Source organism: Rosa rugosa, chromosome 3 (genome assembly GCF_958449725.1).
Source record: "Rosa rugosa chromosome 3, drRosRugo1.1, whole genome shotgun sequence".
In the NCBI taxonomy this organism is placed as follows: domain Eukaryota; kingdom Viridiplantae; phylum Streptophyta; class Magnoliopsida; order Rosales; family Rosaceae; genus Rosa; species Rosa rugosa.
The window spans coordinates 21,680,969-21,696,097 of NC_084822.1; the positions used below are offsets into that span (position 1 = coordinate 21,680,969).

General features: G+C 36.6%; 1 protein-coding gene across 2 annotated transcripts; it reads left to right on the plus strand.

Moving 5' to 3' along the window:
• Positions 1 to 434: 434 nt before the first annotated feature.
• On the plus strand, positions 435 to 7,975 carry LOC133735928 (glutamate receptor 2.7-like). 2 transcript variants are annotated; one of them, XM_062163374.1, is made up of 6 exons: positions 435 to 670; positions 3,340 to 3,483; positions 4,913 to 6,255; positions 6,382 to 6,694; positions 6,802 to 7,208; positions 7,336 to 7,975. In XM_062163374.1, exons 1-6 carry the CDS (start codon positions 586 to 588, stop codon positions 7,864 to 7,866), a joined length of 2,823 nt encoding a protein of 940 aa, XP_062019358.1. In that variant the 5' UTR covers positions 435 to 585; the 3' UTR covers positions 7,867 to 7,975. The 2 variants fall into 2 exon arrangements, with proteins under 2 accessions (XP_062019358.1, XP_062019357.1); XM_062163373.1 differs by lacking the exon at positions 435 to 670 and having other exon boundaries at positions 3,100 to 3,483.
• The last annotated feature ends 7,154 nt before the right edge of the window (positions 7,976 to 15,129 follow it).

Here is a 15,129-nt window from a genome sequence, read left to right on the forward strand (position 1 = left end):
AGTCTTGGCTCCAGAAGCTTCTCTCACTCCAGCTCATGTCTTCCGAACCACTCCGACGGCCCCAACCTATGCCACTTCGTTGCCCAGATCGCCGCTGTCACTGCTTCATTAAGCAATTCATAGGGATCACTTTCGATTATACTTGATAACAAATTGGATCACAAAAACATTAAACGACAAAAACACCTATAGAAAAAGCCATGTGGCACTTGAGTTAAAGGTGTTAGTAACGGCGTGTATAAATCTTATATAGAAATAATAAGTTGAGGTACCAAAGTATAGAATGAGTTTAAGTTGGGGTACTCTTTGTGACTTTTTTCCCCTATATATATTTTGTATAAGAGAAGAAAAAGGAAACAACAAGGAAAAGAACTTTACCCTTGAATGGAAATAGTCGAGGAGGAGGGAAGGTCGGATGGCAACATTTTCAACTAAACATAACGCATCTATTCAGCACCGAGAAGATGGAACGGTCTCCACAAAGCCAAAGACAAAGCAGTGGTCTTTGTTTTTTTATTTTAATTTTCGATATGAATCAGAGCTCTCCGAATTTCTGAAAGGACCACACTTGCCTCCTACAATGGGATGATTGCCGGTTTCCATCAATGTAGAATCAGCAAATCTCAATCTCCGCATTCATCATCCTCTTCTTTTCATTCCTTCCTTTCAGGTTTGTTTACATTCTAGTTCTAGTTATTAATTAATTCTTGTGTAAAACTAGCATTTTGTGATTTTGATTAGCAAGGCCGATCCTGAGGTTCTTGATGCCCAGGGCGAAATTTTTTTGGTTCCTACAATTTGGAGATTAATTTTCCTTTGAAAAGTTACATATTATTAACAAGTTTTTAGAATAATCAACAGAACCACAAAAAACAAGCAACAAAACTTCTAATATTCATAATTTTAAAATTAAAGAACACCCAATACCTATTTTGATATACACCTCAACCTGCACCATGAAATGTCAACAAATTTGTCTAATCACAGTAGAAGAACAAAAAATTAGAGAGGAGAAAAATTGGGAGATGAAAAACTAATTATAGGAGAAAGATTCAAGGGATATATGATGAAAATGAATGGAGGGATTAACAAACATTGAAACCCTAAATTTAAAGAGAAAGTTGTTTGATTTCAACGTTTTGGAGAGAGTGAAAGACTCTGCTATAATGGTGCTTGACTTTTTGCAGTTTGCGATGACTAGAAGAGTCAAAGAAAAAGAAAAGATCCAATAGTGCGTCTAGAATTTTGAAATTATTTTTTATTTTTTACATTTTGCAGCATGTTATTGCAAATATATATATATATATATATATATATATATATATATATATATATATAGGCTTTTCCACTAAGGGATCCTTTTTTTTTTTGGTCTTTTCTAGGGATAGGGCATTATACGAACTTTTTGATCACATTTCGGCATCTCAGCCATTTAGTTTTTAGGTCCTAATGTGTAGATCATTTCTGCATATTTTCAGCCAAATCGGTGATCGTTAAGGTATCAAACTAGATTAAATCAATGGACGAACCAAATCTATCAAACTTGAACCGTTCATACTTATAATTTCAAGTCGCCGTTTTGAATGCCTTAACAATAATCAATTTGGCGGAAAATTTTCAGAAGTGATCTACACATTAGGACCTAAAAACGGAATGGTTGAGATGTCAAAATATGATGGAACGAACCGAATCTGTCGAACCGGAACCGTTCGTGTACATTGTTGTAAATTGCAGTTTTGAATGCCTTAACGATCATCAATTTGGCTGAAATTTTGCTGAGATGATCTATACATTAGGACCTAAGAACTGAACGGTTAAGATGTGAATATGTGATCGAAAAGTGGCCAAAAACTGGAAATCTGTACCTAAGCTTAGGTAAGGATGTCCTTAGCCAAGAAGGACTATATATATACATAGATCATATATAGAGCGGAGCTTCACTTTGAAATTAAAGTGCGCATTTAGAGTTTATGGTCACTTTTCGGTCGCATATCCACATCTTGACCGTTCAATTTTTAGGTACTAATGTATAGATCATCTCTGCAAATTTTCAGCGAAATTGATGATCTTTAAGGTATCTAACTCGCTTAAACCAATTGACCAACTGAATCTGTCCAACCTAAACCGTACTAGATTTAAGGCAGTTATCAATGCCTTAACGATCATCAATTTGGGTGAAAATTTGTAGAGATGATATATACATTAGTATCTAAAAATTGAACGGTCGAGATGTGGATATGCGACTGAAAAGTGACCCTAAATTCTAAATGTGCACTTTAATTTCAAAGCGAAACTCCGCTGTGGATAGGATCTGTGTGTGTGTGTGTATATCTATGGTGCCCTACCTTCCCTTGGGCCTTGAGATGTCGCCAAGGCTGCCCTTGGGGAAGGTCGGGCCTGTTGATAAGTAGTTATTAGTTCCTTTGTAGACCGCGTCTTCTCTACGTTTGAAGCCGACAATGTCTCTTTGGTACCATCGTGAGTCAACTGATTAAGTGAGTTTTGGTTCAGATTCAATCTCAACTCTCTGTTTATTTTTAATGTCTATATGAATCAAACCAAGTAGATGCTTGTCCAGTCTTTATCAAGAACAATTTGGATGCTTTCGAGGTAGTTGGAAGATAGATATTTCCATATACACTAAATAAACTAAGAGTTTTTAAACATTAATTGACTGACTTGAAATTAAGATAGTATTAGTGTATAGTTTATCAAGACAGGGTCTTTGTCAAGCACCTAAGCTAAGCGCAGATGAAAATGCTTTCGAGTTAAATATTCGCAACTTACAAGGACCAGAACAAGGATAATATAAGGCTAGCTATTGCTACAAGTCAAGGAAAGAGGACTAATAAAATTCTGTATCGTCTTCATTTGAATGAATTCAAGCTAGACTCGAAAAACTCGATTGGTCTTTGCTTTAAAAAATGAAAATTTAAGGAAAAAAAAGAAAAGGAAAAAAATTTCTGTTACAAAACTTTCTAGTGAATGAGTGCCAGTATCAGTTGTTTACATATATTTTTGGTCTGTGAGACAGTTGGGTATGACTAATTTTATTGCGTCTATGACGGGTTTCGTGTTAGCTAGTGGTAATAGAAAGCTTCTTTTGTGTCCTGGGGAGATTCATATCCTATACACACACACACACACTTACAATCCATATATATAATTTGGACCTTGATCGTTCCCAGAATACATGACCAAAGCTTTAAAAAGATTCATATATGATGATCAAGAAGAAAAATCATACCTTTCTCTTCTCATGGATTTTTCTGGCCATGATTAATGCACAAAATACAACAATCCCAGTGAATGTTGGTGTTGTTCTTGACTTTGATTCAGGGGGCGGGAAGACTGCAAAGGTGTACTTGAGTTGCATAGAAATGGCCCTCTCAGATATTTATGCATCTCATCCTTACTTCAAGACGAGGATAGTATTGAACACAAGGAACTCCAAACAAACTGTTGTTGGTGCAGCTGCGGCAGGTTCTCTCTCTCTCTCTCTCTCTCTCTCTCTCTCTCATGCTCTGTATAGTATATTTTCTCTTTGATTTCCTATCAAACAATTAAAAGCACTTCATAATATGAGAAGACTTTCAGACAAATTTTATCACAAAAATGGGAGGCATCACAAATTAATACTGCTTATATAGCACTCTGTACTTCTTAAGGAATATGGATTTGTACAATAAGAAACCTATTGGTGTCGAAACATTTAGAGAATTATAGATTTATAGCCGAGTCACCCGATCAGTGTGCTATGGATATATATGTTCAAGAGTTTCAAAAGGAGGTGAGTAGCATGATATTTCCTATTTGATCTATTCTTAAATTGACCACAATATCTAGTTTATACACATGTTAAAAAGATTTTTTGTTGTTGAAATAACACCCAAGTCGACTACCATTATTAGCCTAAGAGAACTAGAGACCTGATAGGAGTTGGGATCTATTAGTAGAATCATCAGAAAGTAATTAATGATGGCAGCTTGACACTGGCGTCAGCAGATCTTGAAATCCTCATTCTCCCTTTTCCTTGTACTATATATATCCCTAAAGTACTCATTTTTCACCTTAATCCCTCATTTCTACTGCTCCAGTTCTCTTCCTTGATCTCTATCTTCTGATACTATTTGCAGTAGAACAGTTTGTGTAAAATTCATATCTCAACACATGATTCAAAGTTTTAGTCCTTGAAGCGGAAAAAAAAAAAAAAAAAGAAAAGAAGAAGAACTGTCATTTCTCCAGTGCCCCAATCTACTTTCTATCACATCTTAATAATCCAATCTTAATCAAATCTATACTCGGTGGTAATGGATTAATAAACCTTGTTCATGACTCTTGCATGTGCCCTGCAATTTACTCTTGCTAATGACAGAGTTGAAGCAGGTCATGACGTCAGTACAGATTATCAAACTTGAAGATTTATGATCAAGGCCCTATTGATCACCCAGCATCTTTTTAAGCCCATGATAACTTTTGGAGAATGAAGGATAGTGCTGAGTGATTTACATCATTGAATTGCTTGGCAACGAGTATTATAGGTTTTTATTCAAATGTCTCTGTTGTGAGTTAAAACGTAATCTCGATTCTGACTAGGTAGCACTAACAGTGTAAGAGTTTAAGGCTTTGCTTGACCAACTATTCCTTCATTTAACAAATCTCACTAAAAAAGGGGGTACAAGGTCGCCTCCCAACTGTTTAGCACCTATAAAGCTCCCAATTTCCTGTGTTATCATCTATTCTTCGTTAACTATCATTTATTAAGTATTCTCTGTCATGTTTGAATTACAGTTTGGTTGAGCGGGGAGCTATGATGAGAAAAATTGGGCATGCTGATAAAGAATACATAAGTCTACTTATCATTATCTAATCGATCTTCTCAAATAATCTCTGCTCTTTTTCATTGAGACAGCTCTGGATCTGATAAAGAATGCAGAAGTTCTAGCAATATTAGGGCCTGAAACATCAATGCAGGCGAGCTTCATTGTTAATTTGGGAGACGAAGCTCATGTGCCCATTTTATCATTTTCTGCATCAGCACCTTATCTTACTTCGCTCCGGAGCCCTTACTTTTTTAGAATTACTCAAACCGACTCATATCAAGTGAAAGCCATTAGTAGCATTGTTCAAAATTTTGGATGGAGACAAGTTGTACCAATCTACGTGGACAATATGTATGGGGAGGGAATCATACCTTTTCTCATTGATGCCTTGCAAGATGTTGATGCTCATGTCCCTTACCGTAGTGTCATTTCCCCATCAGCAACTGGTGACCAGATTTTAAAAGAGCTTTACAAATTAATGACAATGCAAACTAGAGTCTTCATCGTGCATATGAAGTCCAATCTTTGCTTTAAGCTGTTTTCCAAGGCAAAAGAGATAGGAATGATGAGTAAAGGATATGTTTGGATCTTGACCGATGGGATTTCTAATCGTTTAAATTCGATGAATTCTTCAGCCATAGCTTCCATGGAAGGTGTGTTAGGTATCAAAACATTCATCCCGAGAACAACAGAACTTGAAAAATTCGAGCTCCGGTGGAAAGGGCAATTCCAACAAGACAACCCAACCATTATAGATGTTCAATTGGATGTTTATGCACTTCAGGCTTATGATGCTGCTTTTGCATTAGCCGTGTCAATTGAAAATGTTGGGATCAGTACAAGCTCTGAAATCCACAAGGATACTTCCTTCAACTCAACTGACCTTGATACTTATAAGGTCTCTGAAAATGGTCCTAAACTTGCTGAAGCATTATCAATTACTAGATTCAAAGGCATAGCTGGAGACTTCAAGCTTGTAGAAGGGCAACTTCAGTCATCAACTTTTACAATTGTTAATATAAAAGGTGAGGGAGGAAAGCCAGTTGCATTTTGGACTCCGCAAAATCAAATGGTGAAAAAGTTGAATGACTCAACAAACACAAGCATCCTTTCAACTAATTCCAAGAGCAATCTTGGACCAATTAAATGGCCTGGAAATTCTCTCTCTGTTCCAAGGGGATGGGAGATACCAACAAATGGCAAGAAGTTGATAATAGGAGTTCCTGTCAAGATTGATTTTACTGAATTTGTTAAGATCTCGAAAGATCCAAAGACCGGCACAATGGATGTCACTGGGTTCTGTATTGATGTCTTTCATGCTGCATTGAAAGTACTACCTTATGCTCTTCCTTATGAGTTCGCTCCCTTCACAAACCCTGATGGCACTAGTGCTGGCAATTATAATGATTTGGTCTATCAAGTATATCTTGGGGTAAAACTCTTGATATCTTTGATCTATCGATTACAATAACTGTTTGACATTATTACCGAATACTATTGTCTTATTTTATTTTCTTCATGCTAAGATGATAATGCAGATCTTTTAATTCATTGACAGAAGTTTGATGCCGTCGTTGGAGATACAACAATTAGAGCAAATAGGTCCTTGTACGTGGACTTTACAATGCCATACACAGAATCTGGTGTTGTAATGGTGGTGCCAATCATAGACACAACGAGCAAGAATGCATGGGTTTTCTTGAAGCCTTTGACTTGGGACCTGTGGCTTACAACTTTTTGTTTCTTCCTCTTTACTGGTTTTGTTGTTTGGGTTCTTGAACATCGAATTAATGAAGACTTTCGTGGTCCTCCTTCACATCAATTTGGGACTAGTGTCTGGTTTTCCTTCTCAACTATGGTTTTCTCACAAAGTAATTATCTACCAACTCGCTTTTATTCATATTTATATATAACCTCTGGCTAGCTATTGTGCTAACTTTAATGAACAGATTTCCTTAACCCTTTGTACCCTTTACAGAAGAGAATGTGATTAGCAACTTGACTAGATTCGTGATGATTATATGGGTATTCGTTGTCCTAATATTGACACAAACTTATACAGCTAATCTAGCATCGCTATTAACAGTCCAACAACTTAAGCCAACTGTTGTTGATATTAAGGATCTTTTAAGGAAGGGGGATAATGTTGGGTACTCTAAGAATGCTTATGTTTATGGACTCTTGAAAGAAGTAGGTTTCAACGATTCAAATCTTAAAGGTTTTAGAACTATGGAAGCACTTGATGAAGCTCTTTCAAAAGGGAGTGCAAATGGTGGTATTGCTGCTTTTGTTGATGAAACCCCAACTATGAAGCTTTTTCTTGCAAAGTATTGTTCTAAATACACCATGATTGGACCCATCTTTAAAACTGAAGGGTTTGGTTTTGTAAGTTCTTTCTCCTCTCAGAATGTTTGTTTTATATATCATTATGCAAGGCTTAGAATTGTCGATGCAAGACTATAATGTCAACACAAACAATATAGAATTAATTCCTGATGTGGAATAATTGCAGGTGTTTCCAAAGCGTTCCCCTCTTGTACCTGATGTTTCACAAGCAATCCTAGACGTAACTGAAGGAGAGAAGATGATGAGCATTGAATCAAAATGGTTCAAGAAAGAAAGCAATTGTCAAAGCTCCAGCCAACTGGGTTCTAGCAATAGTCTTGGACTCGATAGCTTTTGGGGGTTATTCCTCATTGCTGGAGTGGCTTCAATATTCGCTCTCATCATATTTGTAGCTTCATTTCTTTATGAGAATGGACACCTATTGATAGATCCTGATTCAGAAGCTTCGACATCAGAAAGGATTCGGGTCTTGTTCAAAATTTTCAATCAGAAAGACCTAAATTCTCGTACATTTAAGAGCAGTCAACCGAGAGATCGTATCACTGGTGCTAGAGATGAAGTAAACATCTCACCAAATTACAACTGGCCAGAAAGTCCATTTAGCTACAGCAATCACAGTGATGGCAGTTCAGAGCAACTCACACCACCTCCAGGTCAAGCATCTTCAGAATCAGTTCCAAGGCATGGATTCCTATGACTCTCAAGAAATGTATACAACTCCTGAAACAACTGGAGAAAATAGTTAATATTCAGGGCAGATTACAGAACTGAAACAGTATGGCACAAAAATAAAATTCAGTACATAATTTTTCAAGATTATATGTCAATAGTTGATCATCTGGATGGTTATCAGCTAGCTTGACTTCATAGCTATATATGTTTGCAGATACTGTTTCTTTCCTTTGATTGGCCTTCTTTATAGATATTTTTCGAAAGGATCTGCAACTTCAGTACACTATGTTGTCATAATCCTAAGATTTTAATTTGAACAGTGCTGATCGCTAGCAATTTATTATAAGAAGACTATAACCAGCTAGTCTTCTAAATATTGCACTGGTGCACAGATGAAATGGTTTCACAAATTGTTGTTGGTGCAGTTGCTGCAGGTGATTGTAGAATTTGTGGTTAAGCAATAAGCATCCACAGTTGTAACTTTATCCTATTCATAATCATGATGATGTTCAACCATATACATGTATTCCTTTTAATATGATTGACTTAATCAAAAATTTAATTTTCAATTTCACCGAGATGCAGCTCTGGATGTGATAAAGAATGTAAGAGAGCAAGCGATCTTAGGGCCACCAAAGTCGATGGAAGTGAACTTCCTTTTCAAGACCAAGATCAGGTGCGCTTTTATCATTTTTTGCAATAAGCTCTGCTCTTAATTTACTTCAGAACTCTCTAGTTTTTTCAATTTTGCATAACAGAGTCGTTGCAAGTGAAAGTATGAGTGGTATTATAACATCTTTAAGTGGTAGACAAATGCGAGTGTATAAGAGGTTGTAAATATTCAGCGTACCATTCTGATGCCTTTCAAAACCTTTTTTTTTTTTTTTTTTTTTCCTGTACAATTTGCAAAGGTTGCCAATGTCCCCCCTATGGAACTGTCATTTCCAATTCTTAGGAGCTTTACAAGTTTTTTTGAGAGATAATCCAAAATATATTCACATGAGATAGAAATATAGAATATAAGTACGGGAGAGTCAAAAATGACGATCCACAACCTAATATGAAAACCAAGAAACAAAAAGCGCTGTTACTACTAGTTAGTTGTGCTGCATGTAACTTTTACGAAAATACATACTTATAAACAGAAATTGGAAGAAGTATGATGAGCTCAAAATGAGTTCTCAAAATTAACCCTGTTGACAATTGTTAGTATATAGCAAGTAGGGATCGTTCTATCCGGGGATTGAGGGTGCTCCTGTCATTTAAACGTCAAAGAAAATAATTGACAATTAGAGATATACAATATTTACGTAAATTACAAGGAAATTAAGGGGGATTTCGAAATTGTTTTTATTAAACTAATTAACTAACTAATTACATTGACCAATCAACCAAGAATCAAGGATACAATGGATGGATAAGATGTATGATGAAGTTAACAACCTTTAACACGAATTCAAGATCACAAATCATAGTTCACGAATCAAAACACATACTTGAACGAAATCAATCAAGAACAAACCATGAACGCATGCATAAGTTCTTTTTACTTTCCTTAGTTAAATTAACTAGATGAACACACCATAGTTAACCCTATTAAACATGCAATGTTAGTGAGTGATCAATCCATTAACAAACATGTTCAACGCATTAGACACTTAGAAAGTTTGATTGATTTAAGAAAAACACACAAGTTAGAAAGCTAATCAAGCATGCAATTCTCTTTGTTGATTTACCTAAGTGATTATAGGTTTTCCACTTCAATTAACAAGACCTAGAACGCTAGCATCTTATTATGGATTCAATCATGCAATTCGAAACCTAAGTTGGCCATCAAATAAATCGAAAACATGAAAGGTGGGATTGAAGAACAAAATCAACAAACATTCAAGAACATATAAAGAATTCGAAAACTATAAATCTGAAAATCCTAAAATGAATTCATGCTTCAAGGTTATTGGAAACTAAACATCAAAACATATACTTTAATCTCACAAGAAATCGCATCATCCAATAAAACCAAAAACATAGAACGCTATAAAATCTGATTATTTTTAAGTTACAAAACAATAAAACCGAAAACAAAGTTCTAGGGTTCATGGTTACACTTTTTGTAATACCCCGAAAAATCCAAATTAAATTCCGTGGATTTTTAGAAATGATTTCACGATAATAGGAGCGAGTACGAAGCTTGGAAAAGTTGTGGAATTAGTTCGAACGATTTTATTTCGAAAACGAACGTTATTTAGGGGCTCGCGAAAGTTGTCTTTTTATACGTTCAAAATTTGGGAAAACTTCCTTCATGGAAGTTGTAGAGCTTGTCGATACGATCTCGTGCATATGTGGAACGCAATATTCGGAGTTCGTATGAATAAGTTATGAATATTTGAAAATTGGGAATTTTCTATAAATATCAAAAAAAATGTTGACTTTTTCATTAAGGACGAAAACATGTTGAATTTGCGGAACAGTCCCCGCGTTTTCTCTCTGTCTCTCTTCAGAACCCTCGGGTCCCGACCGACCCGACCCGGCCAAACGACGGCCCTCCGACTTCCTCCGGCCTCGGACCCGGAGCTTTTCGAGGTCGCCGCCGCACGCTGAGCAGCTCCCCAGCCTCGCCTTGCTCCGCCGCTGCTCCAAAAGATGGATCGAAGCCACCTAGACGCATGATTCTGACCCGGCCGGAAAACCACTTTTCCGGCGTTGCATGGGCCGATCGTCCCCAGTTTCGTGATCTCCTCGTCCCCCTGATCATCCCTATGTAAGTCTTTCATCACGATTTTGAGTGTAGACCGCTAGATCAAGGTTTGACTTTTTGTACGCCTCTGATTCAATCTAGGATCTGATCGTGCGACCGAGATTAATCCAACTTCAACGCTTGATCTAGGACGATCTAGACCTTGTCTCAGAAAAAGTCAGGTATTAAAGTGGTTCAATTCTGTATTTTGAAGAAGTTTGTAGTTGACAACTTTAGCATCTGAAGTGGTTAGCCGGCGTTGACCGCCGCGTTGACCGCCGTCTGTCCTCCGCATGTGGCGGTGCGTCGGACTATATTTTGAGTTTATATTATCTGGGCGATGATCTATGCATCCATACGAGCGTTTTGATATATTACAAGGTTATGTTAGAAAAAGTTGGTAAATAGTGGATTTACGTTTTTACGTTACTATTTACGGTTTTTTACGTTTTATCTTCGGTTTACGATCTACGAAGATCAGACCATCGGTTTTACTTCAAATTTTAATATGTTGATCGTATGACTGTCCCGGTGACTTTGTGAGGTCACGGGCGAAGATCCGACCGTTGGATCTTCGTATATTTGAGAAATAGTGATTCGGAAGGCGATTCGTGAGAATCCGACCGTCGGATTTTCATATAATTTTGTGGAGATGTTAGTAAGGGCGATTCAGGAAGATCTGACCGTTGGATCTTCGTGATAATTTTGGAGGATGATCCTAAGGGCGATCCGTGAGGATCTGACCGTTGGATCATCATATAAATTTGATCTGACCGTTGGATCATCATTAAATTAGAATCCGACCGTTGGATTTCTGTATATGTGTGGTCTATGAATGATTTCTAAGTTAAGATCGTGTTTGACTAGGTGGTTGATGGATTGATTGGTGAACGATTTCGGATCGTTGTTTTTGAGCTGTTAAGAAGACGCAGCGGGAATTTAGAGGTGAGTAAACCTCACGTGGTTCATATTACGAACCGAATAAATTTAATTACCTTATTTTGTCGTAATTGCGTGAAAATATTTATGGAATAAATATTTGTTTTAAAATCATATGGACTTGATCAACTACGGTCCATGGGTAAGTAAAATGATTTTTACTATACAAATGAATTTCTCGGTTTTATTGCATGTGAACTATAGTTGGTATTAGTGATTATCCCTGAGCGGATAATTACGTATATATATACTTACGTGATTATATGTGAATGGTGTGACATTGAAGAGTGTGGAATTGGGATGATTAAATTATTATGAATTGACATGTGACTTACCATAATTATATGTGATGAACATGATTGATGAGTTCTTGTTAATATTCATGATTTACATTGGAGGATGTATAGAGTTAGAGAATGTAGGGTTCTGAGGATGAGGTGTCTGAAGTTCGACGGTTAAGGATAACCGGAGTGTTTGTGTGCTGAGGACGGGGATGTCCAAGGTGCGACGGTTTATTATTAACCGAAGTTGTGTGCTGAGGACGGGGATGTCCAAAGCGCGACGGTTTATTATTAACCGAAGTATATGGTGCTGAGGACGGGGATGTCCAAAGCGCGACGGTTTATTATTAACCGAAGTATGTCGCATTACTTGCACCTAGGCCAAGGTGACTGGTAGCGATGTGGTTAGAGCTCTAACGTGCTGTTGGGATGGACCAAAGTGGTGTTATGTGGGTTGGGTTTTTGCAGGACCAGTGTGGTGTATTGTGATTTGAGGATTGTGAAAATGTATTCCTTGTGGTTTTACATGAGTGGTTTGATGTCTCTTTGCAGACGTAATACTGTTGAATTTTACTTGAACTAAAATTTAATAAATCAACAGTTCTTTCTTTTTACTCATACGGGCTGTCAAAAGCTTACCGGGTTTTGTGTTGTTGCAATCCCGGTACACTATTCAAACGGTGTAGCGGATAACCCTGCAGGTCAGGAGAACCAGGACGGTGATCGGGCAGCTTAGAGTAGTGTTATGTGAATTACAGCATTATATTGTGAGGTTTGTTATGCTCATTTAGAGCTTTACAATTTTACTTTGTAAGAGTGAATTGTAATAATTAACTCGAGGTTTTCGAGTTTTGTGTTGAGTGGCGAGTGGTGTGTTTGTTTCTGAGAAAAAAATTCAGAACGTTATTTGTATTAATTGTTTATTCATGTTTCGGATTTGAATTGGTTATTCAAAATTCGGGGCGTGACACTTTTAAAGAAGTTTCAAGAACACAAGAAGGTCTTCAAAGGTGGTGGACGACAAGGAGAGTCACGGCAAGGATGGTTGACGGAGGAGGAACTTGCTTCACAGCTTCAAAGTCTTGAACAATTTGAGAGGCCGAAACTTTGAGAGAAAAAGGGAGAGGAATTGCGATTTTGATTAAGGGTTTCATGATGATCTCACGGCAAAGCATCCCTCCTTTATATAGTGCATGGCTTAGGTTTTTGTTCCCTAAGAAATCTCCTTGTTTGTATCATTCGACCAATGAGAAAATTCCAATATTAGAAGTAGAGAACAAGCCACCCTTCTCATTGCTGAAAATCTTCAATGAACCTAGTCATGATTCGGCCACCATGCATGTAGAATACAACCAGGAAACCTAAAATAATTTTTATTTTCTTTTCCTGATTGCATACGAAGTAGATTTTCTCTCAAACTCTCCATAATTGCTCTTGCTGAAATCTTCTTGAATTTTCTATGTAATTCACGGAAAAAAATCAATAAGAATTGATTTAGGATTCCTCCAAGATGTCAAGAAGGGTCTAGAAACTCATGTGCAAGTCACATGCTTCAATCTTTGGGCCAGACTTCTCAATTGGACTGGATTTGCCGAAATTTCTTGTGCATTCTAGAATATTCTTGAGCAATCTTGAGTCATCTTGAAGCCACAGCATATCCTAACCTCACCAGGTCTCCTAGCAGCATCAGGACTCCTATTGTCATCAGGTTTCCTAGTCCAACAAGGACTCTGTCGTTTCTTCATTTCCGAGCAACATTTTTCCGAGCTCACTCCTAATTGAGTTAGGATTCCTACTTCAATTGGGATTCCTTTTCCTGGTAGGATTAGGAAAGCTTCATTTCTCCATTTCTTTCCCATTTCTGTGACTCACTCACTTCCTCCTTGCCTTCATTTCTTTCATTTCTAGCTCTTCTTAGCTCATTTCCTGCGTTTGAAGCTCATTTGTACCTAAATACAACAAAGTAAGTTAGAAATGATATTGTTAAAGGAATAACTAAGTAAAATGTAGGAGAAATGACACTAAAAACATAGGAAATATTGGTTTGATCAAAATGGAAAAATGTCTCCAATTCTCCTCAAGCCGAAACAACAAATGATCATAGCCATCACTTGATCAAAATGTTAAAAGTTTGAAAATAAACAAGACAAGGAGAACAAGTAGGTCACTTGTTTATCTCTTTTTGTTTTAGAGTAATTTAACCAAAAGAAAAAGTATAAAACAAATTTGGACACCTAAGACTAAACAAAGAAAAGAAGACATACAAACAAAACTACAACAAGCTTATTTCATTATGGAAAGTTAATTTATAAATATTGCAACTGCTGCCCCCCTCTCAAAGGCTACCCTCTCTAAATCAACTGTTTGGAATTCTCCAGTGAAGTATAGTGACTAAAAAAAATTTCCTTGATATGAAAGCAGTGATGAGAAAGCATACAATTAATTAGAGTAAGAAAGGCAAATGTTATAAAGTCCAGAGAGGGCTACAGCAATTGCCAAATTAACAAACCACTGCATATGCAATTGACTTTAGATAATCAAAAGAATAACATGAACATGCTAAATATAATACAAGATTCATTAAAACATGATTAAATATGGTTTGAATTAACATATGTACATAGCATATCTGCATAGAGATATAATTATATATTGTAATCCAAACTCTAAGGACTCTGATTTTAGTCAAGAATGCTTGAACATTAGATTTTCATTTGTTTCTATCATCTTTAAACTTGACCATCAGCAGTATGTGTATTTTATAAACCAAATTATAGTTTGATTTGTTCAAAGTAAATGGAGCTAATTGACCTGAACCAGCAGACACAAAGTAGAACTCTAGAATCCCTGAAGTTTTGTTCTTTTTATTCCCCAGTTACCATTTTAGACGGGATCGAGGACAAACTATGTCTCTCTTTGTTTTGCACCCACTACAGTATTCAACGAAGTCTTCAAAGTCTATTCTATTCAAAATAAGTTTTAAGGGGCTTAGTTTAATTAGTTATAGAAAAATGCAACTATGTCCTGTTGTCAGCTAAAGAATAGTCTGCATTAGTTCAACTAGTTATTTTGTCCAGAGAATAACTCACAAAAAGTCAACTTAATTGTTTTAATTAGTTTAATTATTTTGTTCTGTCTCTCTCAATTTTTTTCTTCCCCCCTTAACAATGGTGATCAACCAAGCATATTATAGACCGACTTATATATCTGTTGCCTCTTCCCACTCTTAAAATATTCAAACAACAACGTCTCTAATGAACTGTTTAACAAAGAAATCACTTGCGCTCTTTCAAATTATTACACCATCTCCATATATATGCATGACTATAAC

Bases quoted from the DNA above. Each gene is read 5' to 3' on its own strand.
- LOC133735928 (XM_062163373.1), top strand. From the start codon at position 3,222: ATGATGATCAAGAAGAAAAATCATACCTTTCTCTTCTCATGGATTTTT. The intron at 6,256-6,381 runs GTAAAACTCTTG...ATTCATTGACAG, and splicing joins TCTATCAAGTATATCTTGGG to AAGTTTGATGCCGTCGTTGG. The intron at 7,209-7,335 runs GTAAGTTCTTTC...GAATAATTGCAG, and splicing joins AAACTGAAGGGTTTGGTTTT to GTGTTTCCAAAGCGTTCCCC.